Raw genomic sequence first — 21,073 nt, 5'->3', positions numbered from 1 at the left:
GTGTAGAGGAAGGTGTGATAGGACCACGCAGAATGAGTTTCCTTTTCCAATCAGAAAATGCAAAGGGTACATTCATCTGACATACACTTCCTGAGGCTCTTCCATCTCCACCCACATCTGTAATAATAATCACCCTGGAAACTGACAGGGAAATACTGAAGAAAAGTGATGTAACAAAGCTACACTTAATTACAGTATAGGGCAGATTACCTACAGTATGAAATCTTTGACAAATAATAACTCACAAAAAAAATCTAACCAGTAAAATAATTGTATAATTGTATCTAAATGTATAACTTTTGTTTATTTCACGCATGGACACCAAAAACAGGATGATGTCTAACTATGTTACTATTGCAATGTCTAAAAGCCTTATATAATTTATTTTCTAATGTATACTTTTTAGTCTTTAGCTCTGTGTTGCTTTATCTAGTTTGGTGTCCGTATTCAGCACCATGGTCCTGGCGAATTTTTTTTTATTATATTTAAGTGACATGTATTAAATTTAACTAATGTACACTAGTACAGGGAACTGTCAATTAATTTTTGTGATGAATATATGATCTCATTTTCACACACCAATAACTTCCCTATGTCTTACTGAAATCATTTCCTTAGCAATTATACTTTCACTTCCTATAAAGGTCTTGCTTTAAAATCAAGTACAATACAAACTAATGCATTACTATTGCCTGGCAGGTATGAATTAAAATCAGTATGTAATCATGTAAGGTATAAAATCAGTCTGTAACCTGACTATGCATATTTAAACTGTAATACGGTAATCACACATAGATCCTTTTCATAATCTGATGATTACATTTACATGAAGTCCTTTACTAACACTTTTCAGATATATGGTCCCTGACAACATTAGGGCAACTCATCAAGCTCCCTGTCCTATGACATACCAGACGCACACACACACAAAGCCTGTTGTTTGCTTTACCAGCAGGAGTGTGTGACACCTTGGTCGTAATCCGCGTTAACCCCCGGTGCACTCGTTGTTCACGGCCATTTTGTGATGTCTGGTCTGTGACGCGTGAGAATGTGTTAACTGAAAGATGAGAAGGGGCATCCAGACAGACAGAAAAACATTCTCACATTGCACCTCGCATTTCCATAAGATAGCTCTGATTAAGGTGCATATAATTGATTGGGCTACTAATGCGCCCCCGCTATGTAATCCACATAAACCGAGACTCATCCTGTGATCTGCAGAATCAACATTCAAACACACCTTGTTGCTCACGTGGCTCAGTAAAATCAAACGTGTACTCTTGGTTCTTTGAATCAAGCCGTCACTTTGCGGCTGCCACAGGAGACATAGAGCATAAGTTATAGTCTATAATTTGGGCTTCTTTTAAATAAAGGTTGGCAAAATTATTTTTAAATGAATAAATCAACACATCTTGAGATACACATACAAAACACCTCTTTGTGGTTAATTATTATACAGTGATTTTCATTGTCCCGTATATGCTTACAATTACTCGCTGAGAATGTTCTCACTAGAAGCTCTCTGCCATGATTAATGCAGAAGAAAAGCTCTAAACCACAAGACGCGTGTCACATATCAAGTTAAGTGAGGATCTCAGCCTCTGCTTTTCATGCTAAAGCGTAACTAGGAAAGCAGATGAAGTGTAGGGTTCGTTTAAGTGAACACTGTAAGATTTTCGAAGCATGGCCATCACGAAAATCAAGAGACGAGAGGCCTGTAGACTGAGCTACGCGTGAAACCCAGTCATTCCCTTCCTCTCACATTTACAACAAGACAGAACAGTGACTTCTACATTTAGACAGAAATCAGCGAAATGCATAATATGGGAAAAATATTTAAAATTAAAATCACAGACATGACTCCCCAACATCCAAGTAACATAAAAGAATTTTGGCATTTTAAGGCAACTTAATGAATGCATTTTTGCATTCATAAAGTTGGCAGACATTTTATCCAAAGCAACTTACAAGCTATACATTTTATCAATGTATTTGTTCACTGGGTTTCCTATATATATTTATAAGTAGTGTTCCCTGGGAGTCTTTATGCTGTTAACGCAGTCTGCTACAGGAACACACGTGAACACACGTGTGTATGTGCACATTTTTTCCATTGTTATTTTTATTTGTCACTGTTAAACTGCAGTCTAATTTTAATCACTGTCACTGTCAGTATTTTTAAAGAATATTTAATGTTACAGTGAAAATAGCAGAAAAACAATACATTTAAACAAACAAAAAAATTTGTAAAATAAAATAAGAAAAACTTTTGTTTAATGTAGCTTAAATAAATTGTTTTTCCACATTTAAGGGGAACATTTTCATTACCGCAACGTATCCATGACTGGATTTGCGTTCTTTGACATGGAAATATTTATAAATAAAAAATCAAAAGCTTCAGTGCATGTTATACTATAAACATTTACAGTAAAGAAACATGTGGTATTTGGTGATCATTGGTAAATGTAGTGACAATAATAAGGAATATAAATGTGTCCAACACCAGTTTTCTCATCCTCCACAACAATTTTCAATCATTGTTTAAGCCCTCAAGGAACTAACATTTTCAAAAATAAAATTTTTGGAAGGGACATAATTGACTGTGACACTCAAGATGGCTACCAGGTAAGCAGTTCTTATTTTTTCTCTCCAGATAAAAGTTGAAATTTTGTTTGTCATAGTACCTAGACAACTTTTTAGTTCTCATTACCGAAACATGAGTTTGTAAATGCATATATTTAATGTAATATCATGTTGCGGTAATGATAATTTTTGATAATGATAATCTAAAAAATTTAAATAATTCTATAGGAAATACTTTTTAAAACCTCTAAAATAATGGTTATATTAAGTTCAGACCTTAATCGTTTATGTGCAAAAAAATTGGCTTCAAGGGCTTTTTTTAAAAATCTGATGCTGGACAACTTCTAAGTCTGGATTTCGTGAGAATCATCCAACCACTCACCTTAAAAAAATTTAGTAAATTAAATGATTTTTTTTTAGTGTACACTGCTAAAAAAATCTTGTTGCACTTAAATTTTTAAGTTTAATTAACTTGAATTTGCAATTTATTTCAAGTTGCTATAAATGACAAAAATAAAGCTGATTTAGCCTACGTTGTCTCAACTTTATTTTTTAAATTTACAGAAAATCCTCACTAGTGAACTTAGTTGAAATGAATTGTAATTTAATTGATTAAATAAACAAAATAGGCGCAACAAGTAATTTTTACAGTGTACCATGAAAAAAATCGTAATGTTGGTTTTACTTAAACAAATTGCATGGAACGATTTGAGACACTTTATAAAGTAATTTCAACAAACAATAATTTAGTTCGTTTTACAAAAGAAGTTCAAGTAAACTTAACAAACCTTACCAGTGTCAACACACAACAATTCAGTTAATTGTACATGAAAAATGTAATTAATAAAGACACAAATTTAAATAATGCCATTATAAACTCCACCCCGTTAAATGAGGATCATCTATTCAATAACTGCATAACACTGAATCAATTAATCAATCAATCATAGTGCAGCTGCTAAAAACAACCCATCATATAGGCCTTAAAATTACAGCTTATCAAATACATCAAAACATATTTAAAATTAAATGTTACAAGTAAAGCTGACAAGACACACTTTTTTGTTGAATTAACTTAAGTTCACATTGTCAAATAGATTTTAAATAATCTCAACATAAAACAATTAAGTAAAATTGGCAAAAGTGAAAGTTCATTTTTTTTGACTGGGTAATTATTGGAATTACAGAACATATGATTTGGGTGATGATTCATTTTGTATAAAAATGCCGCTTGCAAAACAGCATAAAAAAGTTACAGTTTCTTTAGGTAAAACATATTTTCTCATTATTTTGTTTTGATTTGGGGGTGAAAGATATATATATGAACAGCTAAACGATACCTCTGTCAAAAATGAGATAATGATATTAACCAAATAAAATTTGTTTACAACAAATTAAATGACTTAATGACAAATAATCTTTGCATTGCCTTTAAAATGAAGTTACTAAAACTAAACATAAAAAAATATTTTTTTACAATAAAGAATGTCAGATGAACTTGCATCTATGAGGCCAAAACGCATTGTAAATAAACAGCCCCTGAGCTCTTCTTGACAGGTTTTCATGACGTTTATCTATATCAAAGTACTCAAACAGTAGGGCTGCCGAATAAATCGTATGCGCTATCAAACAGAACTTGATTTTGACTTGAATGGATTAACTGATAATCACTGCTCACCCTGCAGTTTGGGCAAACAGTAAATTCACACACCTCCTTTAATAGTGCTAATCAATGGCCATTGACAAAACACTGCGCTCTGTTGGCACCAAGGTGCTAATGAATCTAACACTTAGCACATGAGGGCAAGGGTGTGAAAAAACATCAGCTTTGTGTCAGAAAAATCTCGACGAAGTGAGATGTTTGGTCAGGAATAATCATTTTACCACTAACACCCACATATGCAATGAACTTGCAGATAAGGCAAACATATGTTCTCACTACGCTACTAAGCCTTTGTTTTGTTTCGCTACTCGAAGAATAAACAAAACCCTTTAAACAAACATGAGCAAACCGAAAACGATAATCAGTTTTGACGTAAGCTGACAAAATCCATTCCTTACGATTTTTTCACATGCCAACTCAAACCAAATCTAGAAATGCGGGTCGGGATAGATAAGGGTTGAATGTAAAAACGAAACTGTAGCTATTGCAAAACAAGCCCTTTGTATTTCAGTGCGAGATCACTTGACTGCATAAATGTTTAAAGTAGCTACTATTTAAGTAGTAATACGTGAGTAATCTCACTGAATCACAGCCAAAGTGACCTGAATCACGCTTACCGCAAAACTCAACACCAAAGAAAACATGTGAAACAAAACTTAGAGTGAAACTCTTGTGGCAATGAAAAATTGACTGGGAGCTTTTTGGCACCACGGCCAGTTAACTCCATAGACGACTTTTCAGAGTCAGTTAAGGTGCTAATGTCCTATTATCAAGCCCTTTGTGTTTGGAGAGGCCTCTTAAGGTATAAACAAGTTGGCCTTAATGTGCAAGTTCATGTTTAGATTATTGAGCCGACAATCACAACCTCTGGCAGTCCGATTCAAAGATTGTTGAGGTATGGGTGGTCAATGAGAGAAGAATAAAAGATGTTGCTCTCTTCTTTTCTCTCCCCCCTTCAGCCTATCATCTCTTGACGCTTCGTTTGAGGTCCCCCGCATTCTAATGCGCCCAACTTTGAAAGTCGTTTCCTAAGGAAAACAGACGAGAGACGTGCGAGCGTGAGTGATGGTCTGATGGAAGGCCTTTGTTTGCTCACCAAAGGCCGCGGCTGCTGGTGCGACGGGCGGTCGGGGGGGTCTTGATGGGACAGTTTGAGACAGCGACGTTCAAAGACGGCCTAATGGGGTCCCGGCACAGTGCCGGGCGGTTTGACAAATGGGTGCTGATCAACTCGCAGCCTCCTGCTGAAAGCCGGGGCTCCAAACACGGAGTAAAGTCGGCTCTATAACGATGGGATTCGGATTCCATGTGGGGGATGGACAGAGGAGCAGGCTGGTATCAGTAAACCGCGACCTAGGATCATCATTATTCGTTTTCTTCTCGAGCCTGGCGAGTAGCGATAAGAGTTCACATTTGACCTGCACGATGGTGAGGGACGTTCAAAAGCAGAAGGGCTGAAAGATGCGTGAGGGATGTTAAAAGACGCCAAACATCATGAGAGAGCCAAAACCTCCACTAAATGTAGGAATCATGCAGAATACAGTGTGATCAAGAAAGGAGAAACGTACAAAGCCGTATTTAAATAAATAATAAGTGTATCAAGCATCAATCTTAAAAATGCACCCATCCCAAACTGACAAGATTTTGATTCAATCAATTTATCAATCAATTTTATTGATATTTAGACAGTGTCCAGCAGCAGACAAACTTTTCTGTATCTGTCTTTTCGCTGCTACCAACACATTGGCTGGATTTACACAGCAGATCTGGATTGCCCAATTCTGATTTGTTGACTATATCCGATATGTCTTTTAAAAGCAACCAATCTACAATTCAATTACAAAACAATTCAAGGTAGACATACTGATCAAAAAGAGAGAAAGTAAAACATCACGATATGCAATGGACACAGACGTATACTGAAGTACAAGAATATACCGCTTTATTTATTGTAACAAGATATTCACTGTACTGCTAGTGCTAAGAAGAGTCACGTGATGGCATTGACGTCATATGCAAACGTCGCTTTTTCTATGACATACAACACGTCTTGACATGGGAATATCTGCTCTGTCCACATAAATAGCAGATGCGAATGCATGTGTCTGATTCATATCCAAATTATTTCCACATATGAACGAGGCCTGAAACCAATCTGAGAACATCGAAATCTATGTGTTTTTTTCAAGGGTCATATCCAATCTGTGCCACATGAGAGAAAATATTAAAATTGAGTCATGCAGTGCAAATGCGGCCTATGTTGTTACACTGCAATCTAATGTAAAGGCAGACCGTTTTTTTTTACAGTAAGCAAAAATGTGCGTGTTGGCGAAATTGTGTAGTGTCAAAATAAAGGTACCTATGATCAATATTTTTCGTGTGGCATCGATGTAAGACATTTAATTGTTGCTTCGATCCATATCAATGTATTGTTACACCCCTAAAATGATTCAAATCTTTTTGTGACCAGTATAAGGTCATTGGGAATTCAGCTGTATCTTTTAGACAAGAAACTGCATGACAATAGGTACGTTTACGTGCAACCAAATAATCCGTTTGTAATCGTATTGATGGCTCAATCCTATTTAAAAGCCTTCATGTAAACACTTTAATCAATACGATTGAGGACAATCGGATTCAAATTTTGAACATATTGGGGTGGTGTAGTCCGATCTCTGATCCGATCAGCAGGAGAAAATATGCATGTAAATGCCTGAATCGTAGTATTTTCTTAATATGTTGCGCATTATTAAGGTAACGTTAATGGGGTCACGCACTGTAAACGCAATGTAAATTCTGTGTACTTTTAAAACATTGGGCTACTTAAAGAAATAAAATGGCATTGTGCCTTTTGAAAAGTGTATTTTCATTACATATATCTGAAAACTTCATAAGAACAACTTTCTCCAACTCAGTTTTGACTTTTATTCAGAGATAAAGCGTGAACTCATCGAGAGATGCTGTTTGCAGCGTAGCGTTGCCAAGTTCTCTGCTTTTTTCGAGTTTAGATTCGGGCTACTTTTTAAACTGTTTCCACCTGTTTTTTTTTTTTTGCGGGTTAAAGATTAAATGATTTTGTAGATTAATTATTGATATTTGGGCTGTGGACAGTCATTGGGATGCTTTTGGGTAGTTTTAGGGGCTGTCCACACGGAGACGTGTATCAATGTATACGTATAAATTTGTTATCGTATTGGCGTTTCATCCACACGGATCCGGCGTTTTGGGAGACTGAATCCGCTATTTTTTGAAACCGGGTCCTAAAGTGGATAAATCTGAAACCGACACCCTTGCGGTTTCGTCTGTACAGCCAATCCGTATATTTTGTGAAGTGGAAACGTCATCACGTCACGTGTCGGAAGCGTCACACGTAACAGTAACGGCGGACTACGTGATTGTGTTCGTGCTACTGAAGCTACTAAAGCCTACTAGCTTTATTACAGAAAAATCTATTGCTTCTACGCAATTGTGGTGACCAACAAGCGATAATGGACAACACCATACGTTGGTTATGTGCATGCTCAAAGTCTTCTTCTCCGTGTACAGTGTATATCTGTGGCAGAATTACAGCGCCCCATACTGGTTCGGCATATATACTACACCGCTTTCAGTGGTTTCGTGTTTACGGATTATTTTTTTTAGAGCAAGGAAAAAAATTGATCGGATAGGGAATGCACCGGCTTCGTGTGGACATAGCCTTATATGTCCATTTGGATGGTTTTGACATGCAAATCTGGCAACCCTGGCTGTGCACTTGCGCAGACATTCAGTTTGGATTATATAGAATGTACATGTAAACAAACATTTTAATCAGATTGCAATGTTTAGTGTGCACGTAAACTGTATTGTCCTAACCTTCAATCGTATTAAAGCAACACTATGTCATTTTTTTCCCCTTTAAATAATGTCTCTAAAATTATTTCAGTGATAGAACAACTTTTAACTGGACAAATTGTACTGTTGCTGCAACCTAAGCAGCCTCCTAGCTGCTACAAGCACACTCTGAAAGTGGCGGTGGAGGGAAAGAAACACAGCCCCGCCTCTCCCCCTGCCCGCAGAAGAGTGTCTGATACCAGGCACTGTTGCTTTTTCAACCACATGGGGGAGCTATAAGTCATTTTTACATGGAAACTACATAGTGTTGCTTTAAATTCAGTCGGATTGACAACATTTTGTGCATGTAAACATAGCCAATGATGTGTTGCATGTTTAGACCTTGTAGAATTTGTGTATGTGCTTTCAATACGTATTCATGCTTCAGTAAAAATCTTAATCTTAAACTAAAGTCTGTTGAAGAATAAACAAGCACATTTCTCTCAAAAATCTAGCTACTGTAATGCAGTTTCATTTTTTCTTCTGGGTTTGTCTGTGACTCTCATTAATCTCCATTTTTATTGTCAATGGATTCTCACTATTGTAATACATGGATTTTAACTGTATTATAGTAAAATGACACATAAAGGGTTATATGGGGGATCTTCATAGCGACCCCAGAGAAGCATTTTTTGGTTCCCCATGTGACCGTACAGTCAAAAGAGTATTTTTCTTCTTTGATTTTAGAGTAATATACAGAGTAGTGTTTATCTCACTAGCCAAAATCTTTGGTTATCCAACTAGCCATAATCTAGCAATCTATTTCATAACCTGAAATGGCATGCAATTACCAGGTCTTTGCTTAGTGGACCTTCAAAACCGAATTAGCCTTCGAAAAATAATCCTCTTTAGAACAATAATCCCTTCCAAATAAAGAAGATTAGGTAAGGGCCTTTTGGTTTTGTTTTTACGTAAACGGATTTCCTACAGGTGCTGTCGTAGGAGACAGAGACGTTATGCAAGGCTCAGAGAGAAGACGCGAACAGCTGCCGAGTTGAGTAACACGCCGAGACCCCTGACGGGGGCGGCCTGCTGTACTAACGTCTCCAGCCCTGGGCCCGAGTAGACTTCAAACGGCCCATCACGGCAGGAGATCTTCTGAAGATGGACGCAGCAGCCTCTCAGCCATGAATCAGGGCTGTCAATAGCTGCCCGTTCTCTCAACAGGTGTCTGAATTGTCGCACAATCACTTTCTCCTCGGTTTTTATACAAAAAAGCCATTTCCCCGGAAAAGCAACATGTTCTTCACCACTTCCAGTCAGAACAAACAAGCACATTAACAAAAGTTTTAAGGGAAACATATATCTGGGAAATCTCTATGCTTTCGTGGGAAAATATCAAGATGTTGAGAAGGATGGATGATGTTAAAAGTTTCGTAATGAAACTGCGTCTCTGTTTTTCCAGTTATGTGAAAATACAAAATTAGTCTCTCAGAACGAGGACTTTTCATTATGTATGTTATGGGACAGCCTCCAACGCAACGCAACTGAAACAAACAACTTGGCTGAAACTTAAGCCAACTTTAGTGCTCTAGACACACTGCCAAATAGCTATTATACATTTTCTATACGACTTCGTTGCACACTTGCGTAGAGCGCAGGAAACAGAAAGCAGCCAAATTGCAACAGAGTTTTGAGAACTTGCCGGCCAGCTCTTCATTTCAGATCTTCAGAAACTGGCAAACATGAAACCTCCCCTGATGTATGAGGTTGTACTATTCCCAAGCCTCAGCTTGATGACTGGAGGCAAAGGCTCATGGGAAAAAAGCAGCCAGCTGAGCACAGCATGCACACACAGCAGCAGCCAAATTCGTCCTGTCACAATCGATTTCAAGGCCTCCATGTTGTATAAGCAACACCTCGCGCACGGCTCTGCGAGCTCGTCGCTTTGACATGTTTGTTGCCGCTCTGGGCTGACGCTTTTTGTTACTTCGGCTCTGCAGAACATGGACAATTTAAAGGTTTGAACAAGCCAAAATGGACGTGGCTTTCCTGGAATCAAGTTATTAAAAATAACATTTCAGAGCAATAAGCTGGACCACTTTAACCAACAGATTGCAACTATGTTAACCAACTTCACAATCTCGCAATGAATTATAAACATCAAATCAATAGCGATAACCTAAATAAATAAGTAAATAACCGAAAGGAGAAAGAAATGCATGATTTTAACAACAAGTTCAACACTCGCGGCAGGGCATTGAGAGAAACATCCAGAGCACCGCATGCAAACATATGTTGGGCAGATGGCATTGCGTAGCTGGCACGGGGTCGGCGGGGGCGCTCAGCTGTATATCTAAAACACCCAGGCCCTCCAGGAATGCACACGGAGGGCCAAGGATCAGGGCAGGAGGGGTGTAAGGGAATGAGGGCTTGAGGCTTTCCTCGGCAGTGAGAAAGAGCAGGGCCACAGGCTCTCTGAACTGACAGGCTCTGCAGGAGCCAGGAAAATGCAGGAGCAATGCTACACGGCTCTCGGCAGGACTCTGTCAATTCTACCAATGAGTAAGTGTCAAGCGGTGACCTGGTACTGGTGGAGACTTCACGCAGCTTATGGCCAATTAGCATTCACCATTTTAAAGCCGTCTATCATATATCAATACCTTACTGTTATCCTTACAAATAAGTAATGTGTTAGTACTATAGTAGACTGATGTGATGGTACTTTACTGATAGTTTGATATAGAGTGACTATGGCAAACATAAAAAAATTATGCTTTACTTTTTTATCCTAATTTTACATTTCTGAAGCAGTTTGCAGTTAAGTTTACAGGGGGTATTACTGGATGCATCAAGTCAAGCTGACAGGTGTCCTAGCAGAATAACTATCATATTAAGAGTCATGGATAATGTACATGCAGCCGGTTGTTATTTTTTCACAATAACAAACAGCTGCATGTACATTATCTCACTTATTACAGGGCTATTTACCTCATAAGTAGGGTAAGGAACATTAAATATTGATATATTGACTCATTTTTAATGAATGCAGACCTTCCATGAGGAAAAGCAGTTTAAATGTAAACACACAATATTTGGTTTAATCATTTGTAAATATAATGTCATATATGTTATTGAAAGACATATTTATATTCATTTTAGTGTAATCTTAAACTGCACCTATCGAAATGATTTGCAGCATCTGGGTTACAATGTGTTATTAATTTTGAGCGGTTGTTATCTGGGAATAACAAACCTGCAAATGTCGCAACTGGCCAATCAGAATCAACCATTTCAATGAGTCATCAAAGGGTGTTTTCACACATGTTGATGCGCACCGTGGTGCAGCCTCGGAGCGCACCAAAATACATTGTATCATTTTTCAGTTAGTGCGGTTTCTGTTCACATATGTTGTTTTTATCAAACTCGAAACGCCGCACCGTACACCACGACAACCAGCCTGACAGGAAGGGCGAATCTAGCAAGATAAGGAGATAAACGATGCACGTCTTTGCGAAGTTTGTTTGCTTTAATGCGAAATTGCGCAACTACTCTATTAAAGCCCTTTTCAGAAAGCCGTTTGCTAAAAATAATGAAAGTGTTACTATTTTTTGTGTGTGGAGGACAGCTATGCATTTATGAAATCATCAGCTCACACCGCCAGGAGACAGCGAATATCTACAACAGACCAAGATGGCTTTATTTGTTGTTTACCCACAATATAACACCCGGCTCACGTCACGACGGAAGCCTAGTGGCTTAAACATGTGGAGAACTTCCTGTATTTGGTTCGACTTGAGGTGGAGCGGTGTTCACACCACAGATGGGTCGCACCAGAGTTCGGCAACAACCACTCCGAGACCACCTGTTTAGAGCGGTCTCGGATCGGCCGTTTAGTGCGCACCAGAGTGCGGCTGTTGTGTTCACAATAGCCTCTTTCACACAGTAATTCTGGTAAATTACCATGAATTTACCAGAATGAATTTACCGGTAAATACAAAAATGTGCTGTTCACACACGCAGTGGCGTTCTGTTATTTTACCAGTAAGACATCATTCACACATCAGTATCAAAATACCGGTAAATTCGGAAGTACCTGTAGCACGCGGCGAGCTCAGTGTTGTATTTGTAAACAATCCACGTCATTCATAACCACGGTCCGTATTTTGTTGTCTTCACGTCGGTGGTAAACAGTCGCGAAGTTGCTCATGACCAAACAGCATTGAATGAGACGACGTCAAATCGAAAATGCGTTTTTAACAACAGTACTGTTTGCACTTTAGGCTTCACAGAGGGCGTGCTAAGGACGTCGGCAATTCGGCGGTAAGCTGTTTTAAACAACTTTGGTGAAGAAATGTGGACGTAAACTTCAGGTGTGCTCAACTTTCAAGCAGCATGTGTGTGGAAACGTCAGTAAACACTGCGGGGGTAAACGCGTCATCTGTATTAAAATGCTATGATTGGCCCGAAGCTGTCAGCACGGTCTGACGTCGTCCGTTCTAAATGCCGGTAATCCTATAATTTTCGTTCACAAACAGCATTTACCAGTAAATTACTGGTAATCTTACAACCTGTCTTACTGGTAAATTGGGAGCACTGATTTACCGGAAAGGTTCTGTTCACACATGACATGTTAACGGCAATTTACCAGTAAATTACCAGTAAAGACTGTATGTGTGAAAGGGACTAATGACCCAAACGAACCATACTCGGAGCGACATGTCATTTGGGCTGACCTAAACAGTGTATGTGTGAAAGCACCCTAATAATGTACAGTATACACTCTTAAAAAAAATGGTTCTATATCGAACCAGAAATGGTTCTATTACCCGCTTCATATATGGAACCCCCAAATGGTTCAATATAGAACCACTTTAATGGGTTCATTAAAAAGAACCCCAAATGGTTCTTTGAATCAAAGTTAGATGGTTCTATTTAGAACCATTAAAGGTTCTTTATTATTATTATGAGTAATTTATTATTGATAAGAAATTATAACAAATCAAGAAAATTATAAAAGTTTATTAACTTTATTATACAGAAATATAAATCTATAAAAATTACTTAAAATCACATCTCTTTATTCTGTATTAGACAGCAAAACTTTAGTTTACATTTAAAATGTCTCATTACATTCAACCATTTAGTTATTTAATTATTTCCATTAAGCATTTTCACTTTTTAATAAACATACATACGTTTATACATAAATAATATATAAATATATATATATATATATATATATATATATATATATATATATATATATATATATATATATATATATATATATATATAAATAAATTGCATCTCTGTATTAAACAGCTAAACTCTTAATTACACTATACATTAAAAATTTTGTTCAAGTTATTTCCCTTACGCATAGATACTGTACAGTATATGCAGTACTAATTTTTAGTAACTTACATGTGTCTGAAATGATGAAAAGAAATCACGGCAACACTCCACAACAAGGTTCATTAGTTAACATTAGTCAGCTACACTAGTCAACATGAACCAATAATGAACCGCACTTATACAGCATTTATTAATCTTTGTTAATGTTAATTTCAACAATTACTTATACTTTATTAAAATCTTGTTAACATTAGTTAATGCACTCTGAACTAACATGAACAAGCAATTAAAGCTTAAATTTGAATTAACTAACATTAACAAAGATGAATAAATACTGTAACAAATGTATTGCTCATGGTTTGTTCAAGTTAGTTAATACATTAACTAATGTTAACTAATGAACCCCACTGCAAAGTGCCACCGAAATCACAATGCATTTAAAGACAATTCATGAACAATCTATTAAATAGAATGACAATTTACACAAGTTGATTGTACATTTGTTTTGTACAGGTATTAAAACTTAAGCATATATTTTATAAATTAAAGTCACTGTGTGCTTAATGGCAAAAGGGTATTGAACATTGAGGAGAAAAAAAAACGCAAACAGTTGTCACGGAGTGACTATGCGGGGCGGAACCAAAAGGAGAGTGAAGAGGTTCCGCCCGGACCGGTTTGTACAGACACCGGCACTTCCGGGTTCCCCGGGAATCCCCGCACTCGCTGAAACAAGGCACAGCTGTGTGAGTGACGTGGCGAGCGATGGTTGGGCGAGCCACGCCATGGAGGAGGATATAAAGAGAGAAGGTAGAAGTTACTGGAAGTAAACTTCCGCCTTGGGCAGCACAACGAAGACCAGCCTCCGAAGAGTCCGCAGGCTCTGCTGATCCGGCGACCGCTAGGTAGCGGGCGGAAAGAGTGCGGGGCTGGTCCGGGCGAAAGGACGGCGTGGTTGTGTATAGGAAGTTACTTGTCAGAGTGAAGTTTGATCGCGTTGGATATACGCTGCAGATGCCGGCTGGGTTGTTAGTCGTTCGGGTGCTGAAATACGTAGTTCTGCTACGGCTGGGAGCTGTGGAGGGAGAAGAAACACTGTTCAACAGTCAAGTAAGAACCTCTTGAAACGGAAATACACAAAGCTTTCTTGAAGATGTGTGCTGTGTCCTTGTCGTCCGTACTCACCTTAGGAGGGTCTTGGACCTTTGTGGATGCCATCAGGGGCCGCCGCGACGGTGTGTGCCCAACCCAGCCAGATACGCTCTGTAGCGGTGTTCGAGGTGGAGTCACGTGGAAACCCCTCCAACGTCCCTGGCCCCGTAATACTCCCCCTGAGGGCGAGAAGGGAGATTTTTAGATTCCCTTTCCCATTCCCCACTTTAGTTTTAAATAATTTAAATAAAGTTTCTATTTTTATATTTTACTTATCTCTGGTTTGTCTGGTCATTGGGGTGCTTTGGGACCTCCTCAAGGTGGAACTAGGAGGAGCGTGATCCGCGACAGGGGCGGTCCGCTTCTCCGACCTGTGACACAGTCATTCCACAGCCTGTGATGTCAATGTCTTCCACATATTAAGTTCACATTGTCCATTATACAGTTGATACTTTCAGATTTGAGAAGATCAGGAGAGCCGTTGAACACTATGGTTGGTATGGGACCTTTGGGTTCCTGTAAAACAAACATTTCACCTTTTAAGTGTTTTTTACCAATTAACAGAAGCCATCAAATAGACTTAAAATTATCCCATAATAACACAAATAAAGTATGACAACTAGGCAAGCGACACTCACGAACCAACAAGACTCATAATAATTGATGTGTAGCTGTATGCTATTTAAGGGTAAACAGAGTAATATTTTTATATTTGCATTGAATGTTACTTTAAATAAAGTGCCTCAAATGCTAACTAAATTACAGAAGACTTACACTATTTACACAGTAAAGGAAGCTGGGATTTTCTTGAAATAATGCTTGCAATAACAGAAGTGCAGCATTCCTCACCAGACCTACAAAGATACAAATTATTGTACATTAGGTACAGATATCAATTACAGGGACATTTTACTCAAAAAAGAAAACTCATTCACTCACTCGTTATTTCAAACGTTCACAGCTTTCTTTCTTCAGCAGAACACTAACACAAAAAAGATTTTGAAGAATGTCTGTAACCGAACAACTCAATTTAATGGACACAAAACCAATGCAGGTCAATGGGCACCATTGTTGTTCGATTACCATACTTTTTCAAAATATCTTCTGTTGTGTTCTGCTGAAGAAAGTGACGACAATTTTAATTTGTGGGTAAACTTTAACTCTTTCTCAGCCAGCGTCTCTTAATTAACAAGTTTACTCTTCAATGGCAAGGAAAAAGTTTATACTAACATTATTTTCATATTTTCACTTATACAATTTATAGGTGCTAGAACCTTTACATTGACAATGCAAATAAAGCTACTTTACACTGGACAAAGAACAAGCACCTTCTGTGGTTTCCTCTCCAATGAGATTGGCGTAGAGATGTTTTTACTTCCTTCTTTTGCACTCCTGATGATGTTTGGGGCCATTTTATTTAGAGATGTTTCCATGTTCTTCACCAAGTCTGTTCCAAACCTCATTGTCATTCCATGCAGCATCTTAAAACACAAAATCTTACTTTCAGACAAACAAGTTCCTTAAAGTCTACATTAACTTGAGGTTGCAATTGATGTATTTTTCAAAACACAATGTTCAATAAAAAAATTAGTGTGAAATATACAGAATTTAAATTAAGTCCTCAAACACTTTACAGTCTTTAATGCTAAATTCTAAATGAAATACATACAGTAAGAATTATCATTAAAGCTACAAAACACAGAGTTCTTTTATTTTGCTCTTTGATGAACATTAGTGACAGTCAGGTTTACGAGGTCTTTTAAGCACCTTACCTTTTTGCATCAATGGGGTTTATATTTTAAAGCCAGTGACGTGTCTGATCATTTATTAACCATGGTTATCTGTGGGGGAGAGGAAAAAAGCATAAATTACACTTCACAAACCAAATACACATAAAAACCTGAACACGTTTGGTTTTTAAAACATTTGAATGTTAAATGTAAGTGTCTAAACAGCTACCATCACATTAATTATTTGTGTGCATCACAGAAAACATGCATGTATAGACTTATTGCGGATACGAACGCTGCACTGCAATCGAGCATTTATAATACAGACCGGCGGAATGTTCTCAACTGTGGCCAGCAGTTTCCATTTTCCTTCCGAGTTTAGCTCCAACCCTGATAAAACAGTCGTGAACAAGCGAAAAATACTCACGGAATATGTGTAAAACTGCGACAAACATTTACATACTGTATAATTTCCCTTCCACCGTCTTCCACCCGGTTCCTTTGACCACGCGCTTCACTGAAATTACTGGCTCGAATTTCGTCTCCTTACAACACAGCTGTCTTATTGTGATTGGCAATTTAATTTAAAATGACAAAGAAATAAAGCAGGACTGTAACGTAATTCATTAAAACCCGGAACAAAATGTATTTAACAGAGCTTTTATAACTGACGGTTGACGAAGCCCGCCAGTGCTTCAACGTTACCAGCAGTATTTTTTAACTGAGGTAAATATTATAAATGTAGCTTCTAGGATCATTATTTAGCACAACACCTACTCTTACAAAATAAATATTAACTAATTATACTAAATGTTTCAGTAATATTGTTTCAAAAATGTAAAGTTTACTTACCTCAGGGACAGGGTACAAACAAGCAGAAATGCCGGTCCGGAGTCCGAACTCCTCACCTCAGTTTGAAAAAAAACTGTCACGTCACGAGGCTCATCTTCTGGTGCAACGCATATATACGCCACCAGAGGGCACTTTTGCGATTATTTGTTTTTAATGCCCCTTCAGGTTAAATTAAACAAACATTGACATTATAGAATGTACAAAATAAAGAAAACACCTGATAATTCACCAGAAACGCAAACTGCACTGTAAGTTTCATGCTAATGTACAAACTTGCATAAAAAAGCTCACAGGAAATAAATCATACACTAAATATTAATAGCCTATTTGTTGACTCTCTCTTTTTTTGACCACAGCCAATTGACACAAAAAGGTTTGTGAATGAGTTGTGTAGGTTTGTAAATGAGTTGTGTAGGTCTGCAATTATTGTGTAATCTTTAGTTTACACTTCAGTCAGAAAACGTGAATTATAGAACCATTTTAATAAAAATGGTTCTTTGCCTTCCAAGGGTTCTATATGGAACCCTTTTTTGGTAAAAGGTTCTATTGGCCAAGTATAGAACCCAACGGTTCTATATAGAACCTCAAGGAACCTTTTTTTTTTAGAGTGTAGTTCATCACATTAACTGCAGACATTTTTTATGTTACAATATTAACGTTTAAAAGCCAAAAGGGTCAAAATATAAATTTTTAATTATTATTTATTTTACATTTTTATTTAAATATGTACTGTTACATTTTAAATCAAACAAATGTATTTTTGTGAAATGCTTTTCTTGAAAGTGTGCTTATGCTATCTTTCTAAAAGTCTTAATATTATCATCGATGTTGTAATTATTACTCATTAGCAGGCCCAAAGAGAATCCGCTCCCACAGATTTCCACGGAAACTCTGCGGAATTCCGCGGATTTAATGCCCGTCATTGACAAGCACACACACCCCGCACTTGGGCGTGTTTGTGACCAGTAACAGTCATTGACAAGTACATTAACCCTGTGCATGCTGTTTGCTTTGACCGTTTTTAATGATAGAGAGCACGAAACATTTGATATCTGAGATGAAATAAAACTTACCGAGTTAAGCAGATCTCACTTGACTCCGTCGTCTCTGACGCGCGACAGTCAAGACATGATCATTTCAAATCCGTTTACAAGATAAATGCTCTTATTATGTTAATTATATGGTTTATACCGCGTTGTAAAAATTATGAAATTATCTTCATACGTGCTAAATTCATAATGAGAACGTATTAACACAAGCTTTAAACAATAATATATGTAATTTTATATACAAACTTTAATTCTATCTTGACACGCACATTATCTGGTTCATGTTGGTCCAGTTTATTTCAGAGGACCCATTGGTTTGGTGTACTAATTTTCATTGTAAGCGTCTAAAAAGTAAGTATTTTAGATGCAATTTTGTAATATATACAGCTTGAATTCTCTCTTTTTTTTTTTAAAACATTTAAAAACATTTCGCAGAATTCCACAGATTTTTCCAAAAAAATTCCACAGAAAAAGCAAGAGAGTCCACAGATTCTGTCTGGCCCTCATTAGTCCCTTTTACACATACAGTCTTTACTGGTAATTTACTGGTAAATTGCAGTTAACAGGTCATGTGTGAACAGAACCTTTCTGGTAAATCATTGCTGCCAGTAAGTAAGAGGTTGTAAGATTATTAGTAATTTACCGGTAAACACTATGTGTTTAGAACGGACGACGTCACACTGTTTATGGACGTATCTCACCACACGTGCGCTAAAGTGTGAACAGGACATTTTTGTATTTACTGGTCAAGTCATTCTGGTAAATTCATGGTTATTTACCAAAATTACTTTGGAAGAGGCTACTGTCAGATGTTTCTTGCTCAAATGTTTTATATGTTGTCTTTGCATGACTTTTTTGCACTATGAAGTTTCAGAGACATTTTGTTTCGTTTCTCCTTCCCTCACACGGGAGAGAAATAACAATAAAAAACATGGTACCATGTTTCAAAGATTGTATGTTAAAGTGATAAAACTAGCCAAACGCATGTCGTCATCTTGAATGACAGCATACTGGTAATATCCAAGAAAGAGTTATCAATCGACCCAATTGGCACCATTTAAAGTCTCTGGTTGGAAAGAGAAGCTTGATGCTGGCACCTGACCCCGCAAACATGAGCTACCAACCCCGATTCATACATTTACAAAACATTGTGTGATGTCCATTCCTCAACCCTGATTACATACATGTATCTGATATATGCTATTAACCCACTGAAATTCACAAACTGATCAAATGTATTGCACTGTCTACCAAATGTGTAAATCTAAATGTGATAAAGTTTAACAAATAACCCAAATGGTCCGTATGAATAACGATGGACTGTAATAACTCAAAAGAGCCCATTCTTGTTCAATGTGACTGTTAGACGGAAAAACTATGAACTGCATGGCAGTGGGAGCAACTCGGGCCAAAAAGTGTCACCATCCAGTCTCATTGTTCTGACTCTCTTTGTGGCTGGACGCCACTGTACTAAAAATCTTTAAAAAAGAAAGAAAGGCTCCCCAACAGTCAGTCATGCACCAGTGCTTTTGGCAACAACAAGCCCATGGCCTATATTGCCTTTATTTTGCTTTGGCGACTCTGTCCCCACAACAGAAATCCCCATTACTGGTTATAGGACGGCCTTTATTAGAGAGTGGAGCTTTGAAGGGCAGAACAAAAGCGAGTACTATGTTTAGATTAGATAATGTAAGCAACCGCTTTTCTGCATGGATGACACTGCACAATACGCCACCTCATGAATACCAGGCAGCCCGGATCCTGGGGTGCTTTTTGTTTCATAATTACCGCAAGAGAAATGAAAAACGAAAACCTAATCAAATGCGGTCTGGTCTGTGACAAAATCACGCTTATCAATAACAATGGTGGTAATAGATGTGCGTGTTCCGATTGGCCAAATTTTGGCGGTGATAAAATCTTGAGGATTACATGCTGGTGAGCCCACGAGATAGCGAAAATGCATAACGCCGCAGGCTGAGCATAATCTCACATATCCAAGGAAACTCTACAAACAAACAATGCGATAAAATATATCTGTGCACAACATGTTCCCCTTATTATGAACATCTCTGAATTCTGTGGTACATTCTGATCCGTCAACACCAGTCTGTCAATTGGTTTGCCCTTTTTGCAATATTAGTTTTGTAATCCGAAGCGATCAAGAAATCGGCATGGTATGCCGTCTCTTGGCTGGAAAAACCATGGGAAAAAGTGATGAAATTTCAGCCTGTTAAATAAATCACTTCTTTAATATAATCCCATTGTAAAATGCACAGCGACCCGAAAAAGTATTATTTCGACACTTTTAGACAATTTTAGTCAAATTTAAAAGTATTACCGTTTTACACACACAACAGAAAAATAGCACATAATGTTGTTTTGGTTCGATGGTGATTTTAATGGAAGCATTTTGTCTAATTTACTTCAAATCTGTGCTAACATATCTAGTTATTATATAAAGATTCAACAAATTCTGTCAAGTTTGACTATGGAATCCAAAATACCACATTTACGACATTCAGAAAGATAAAGCAGTAATATTACCTGGTCATGGCTGGCTGAAATTGAGCTCCCGATGCCGTGGAAAGTCATCTGCACAGGTGAGAGGGTGAGATAGGTCATGCACTCGTTGTCGGTCTGCCTATCTGTGTACTGCACCTGCACAACACAAGAAACAAGAGAAAAGTGAATTTTACATATGAAGAGTTCAGTAAGTGCATTTCATCAGACAATCATTAGTCCCTTTCACACATACAGTCTTTACTGGTAATTTACTGGTAAATTGCAGTTAACATGTCATGTGTGAACAGAACCTTTCCGGTAAATCAGTGCTCCCAATTTACCAGTAAGACAGGTTGTAAGATTAACGGTAATTT

The 21,073-nt window shown here is 37.6% G+C and overlaps 1 protein-coding gene and 1 long non-coding RNA gene across 7 annotated transcripts in view; both read right to left on the bottom strand.

The window, feature by feature from the left end:
• Positions 1–21,073, bottom strand: part of stau2 (staufen double-stranded RNA binding protein 2) — a 132,302-nt gene that overhangs the window by 30,387 nt on the left and 80,842 nt on the right. For both annotated transcript variants that reach the window (XM_055181359.2, XM_055181361.2), the window contains exon 13: positions 20,742–20,855. In XM_055181359.2, the coding sequence (XP_055037334.1) occupies positions 20,742–20,855 (114 nt within the window). The remainder of the gene's footprint in view (positions 1–20,741; positions 20,856–21,073) is intronic.
• Positions 13,120–17,592, bottom strand: LOC129426137 (uncharacterized). Of its 5 annotated transcripts, XR_012368018.1 has the most exons (7): positions 16,760–16,774; positions 16,625–16,686; positions 16,339–16,407; positions 15,895–16,047; positions 15,341–15,420; positions 14,600–15,082; positions 13,120–14,489 (listed from the first exon to the last, which is right to left on the bottom strand). It is a non-coding gene; the product is annotated as an uncharacterized lncRNA (long non-coding RNA). The 5 variants fall into 5 exon arrangements; XR_012368019.1 differs by lacking the exon at positions 16,625–16,686 and having other exon boundaries at positions 16,760–17,592; XR_008638312.2 differs by lacking the exons at positions 16,625–16,686; positions 16,760–16,774 and adding an exon at positions 17,149–17,590.

Source organism: Misgurnus anguillicaudatus, chromosome 25 (assembly GCF_027580225.2).
Source record: "Misgurnus anguillicaudatus chromosome 25, ASM2758022v2, whole genome shotgun sequence".
Lineage (NCBI taxonomy): Eukaryota > Metazoa > Chordata > Actinopteri > Cypriniformes > Cobitidae > Misgurnus > Misgurnus anguillicaudatus.
The sequence above is the reverse complement of the archived record's forward strand: the minus strand, read 5'-3'. Positions and strand labels throughout refer to the sequence as shown.